This window comes from Populus nigra, chromosome 10 (genome assembly GCF_951802175.1).
Source record: "Populus nigra chromosome 10, ddPopNigr1.1, whole genome shotgun sequence".
Taxonomy (NCBI): Eukaryota; Viridiplantae; Streptophyta; class Magnoliopsida; order Malpighiales; family Salicaceae; genus Populus; species Populus nigra.
In genome coordinates this window covers 2,488,831-2,490,748 of record NC_084861.1, presented here as the reverse complement: position 1 = coordinate 2,490,748, position 1,918 = coordinate 2,488,831, and the positions used below count along the sequence as shown (strand labels likewise).

The window sequence follows — 1,918 nt, the reverse complement described above, 5'->3', positions numbered from 1 at the left end:
TTAAGTGAAAGAGAAAGTTCCATATAAACCTGAAAAACATTGAGCACCTTTTCACCCCCCCACTACTACACAAGCTCAAAAATCTTTAGGCGTGACAAGCCTAAGTGGGGTGCATTATCATGAGAGAGCCCAAGTTTTCACCCCTCTTCTTGATGCCTCCACATCCATCTTCTCATCTCTAGATAAATATTCTCTGATCATCCCCACTTTTATCTATGATCTTTCTACACAGGTCAAAAGCCCACAATCCCTCAATTAACCAATCACATCTCTCCACATCATCACCCGTCCTAAAAAATTCAGCTAAACCCTCCCTCTAAACCCTAACTCTCTTAATCTTTAACCTCCCCTTCCCACAATATGTCTTATCTACGTACCATGCACCAGCACCGATGTTTTGGTGGAGCTATTTCCGGCGGGCCGTGAACGTTTGAAACACGATGCTTCCAGCGGCTGGAAACTCATCGGCAGCACAACTCCGGCATTTCAATCCAAGTGGCTCGAGAGCATGGGCGACACGTGTCCATACCTCGTGGCTTGAGCATGTGGTCGACACCGATACGGTGCCTGGCCGGAAAACTTGGACCGCCTTCCTCAAGGACCCAACAAGATGTTCGATATCATCATCATAGATGGAGCCCACACACTCAAAACTTGCATAGCTAAAGCCATCTTCTGGGGTGACATGGATGGTAGAGTAGCGATCATTGTGAACCCCGTTCATGGAGTATCCACAAGGGTCAAATGCAAAATCACAAATCATAGCTCTTGGATTGATATCACCTATACCGGTAATCTTGGTCATTTCTTTGCCTGCTATGTCACCACTTTTGGTACCACCGGGAGGTTGAAAGAATTTACGAGCCAAAACACGGTCGAGTTCAGTCATACACACCTCTAGGGTGTAAATATCCTTGGGGATTACGTGAGATTGATCACTAGCCGTGAAGACATGCCAAGAATGAGTGGTCATTTTGGAAGGCATGACAGAGGCTTTTCTATAGCAAAGATTGGTAGGAAGGGTCTCCTCGAGGTAGATAACTTCTTCTTTGAAGCTGGTGTGGGGGAAAGGTTGTGCCTTTGGGAAGATAAAGCTACCTCTTGTGTACCTACAAGAGCATAAAGTGAGGCCTAGATTGCAAGCATAGTGTATCAATGGACGGATAGATTTGAGAAGCTGGGTGGTCCCACATGTCTTGATGATGATCTTGGTGGGGTACACAAAGAGGCTTGATTCTGATAACACGTAGGCATCAAAATATTGGTTAGCAACAGCAGATACCACAGTGCATTGGACAGCATTTAGCACTTGTTCCAATGACTCAAAACCAAGAAGCCTAAGACCCAGATTGTTGTCCACCATCACGGGGTCATCGCCAAAGAAATGAAGCTCCAACCGCTTCTCAAAACCTTCAAATCCAGACATAGCCATTGATATTATCAAATATTGGACTGCAACACAGAGATATAAAAGGAGGGGTCAAGTATTGATCAAAGGAAGAGGTGTATAGCTAGTGAGTAGTAAAGAAAGAGAGAGTTTTGGTGTTGTGAAGGAGTACAGGTGAGAGAGAGAAGAGGGGTTAGTGTTGGATTTATAGGTGGGTGAAAAGGAAGGAAATAGAGAGAGTGGGGTTAGCTAGGGGAAGATAGTGAGTGAAGGAGAGAAGGGGGGCATGCGGGTGAGGCAACCAAGAATCATGATTGCAGGCATAATGAAGTGAATAAGATGATGATATGATTTCCTATATATATATATATATATATATATATATATATATATAAACAAAACAATTAATTTATATTATTCGAAATAAATCTTACAGTAATAGTAGTAGTAATTTCAAATTTGAGTTGATCATCACAGACGACAAGAACAGGAGGACGGATTTTATGCCCACGCGCATGCATTTTTCTTTGT

General features: G+C 43.2%; 1 protein-coding gene across 1 annotated transcript; it reads right to left on the bottom strand.

Annotated features, from left to right (window-relative positions):
• Positions 1–1,694, bottom strand: LOC133704858 (S-adenosylmethionine decarboxylase proenzyme 4-like). Its single transcript, XM_062129875.1, has one exon. It carries the CDS (start codon positions 1,430–1,432, stop codon positions 407–409), a length of 1,026 nt encoding a protein of 341 aa, XP_061985859.1. The 5' UTR covers positions 1,433–1,694; the 3' UTR covers positions 1–406.
• Positions 1,695–1,918: the final 224 nt, after the last annotated feature.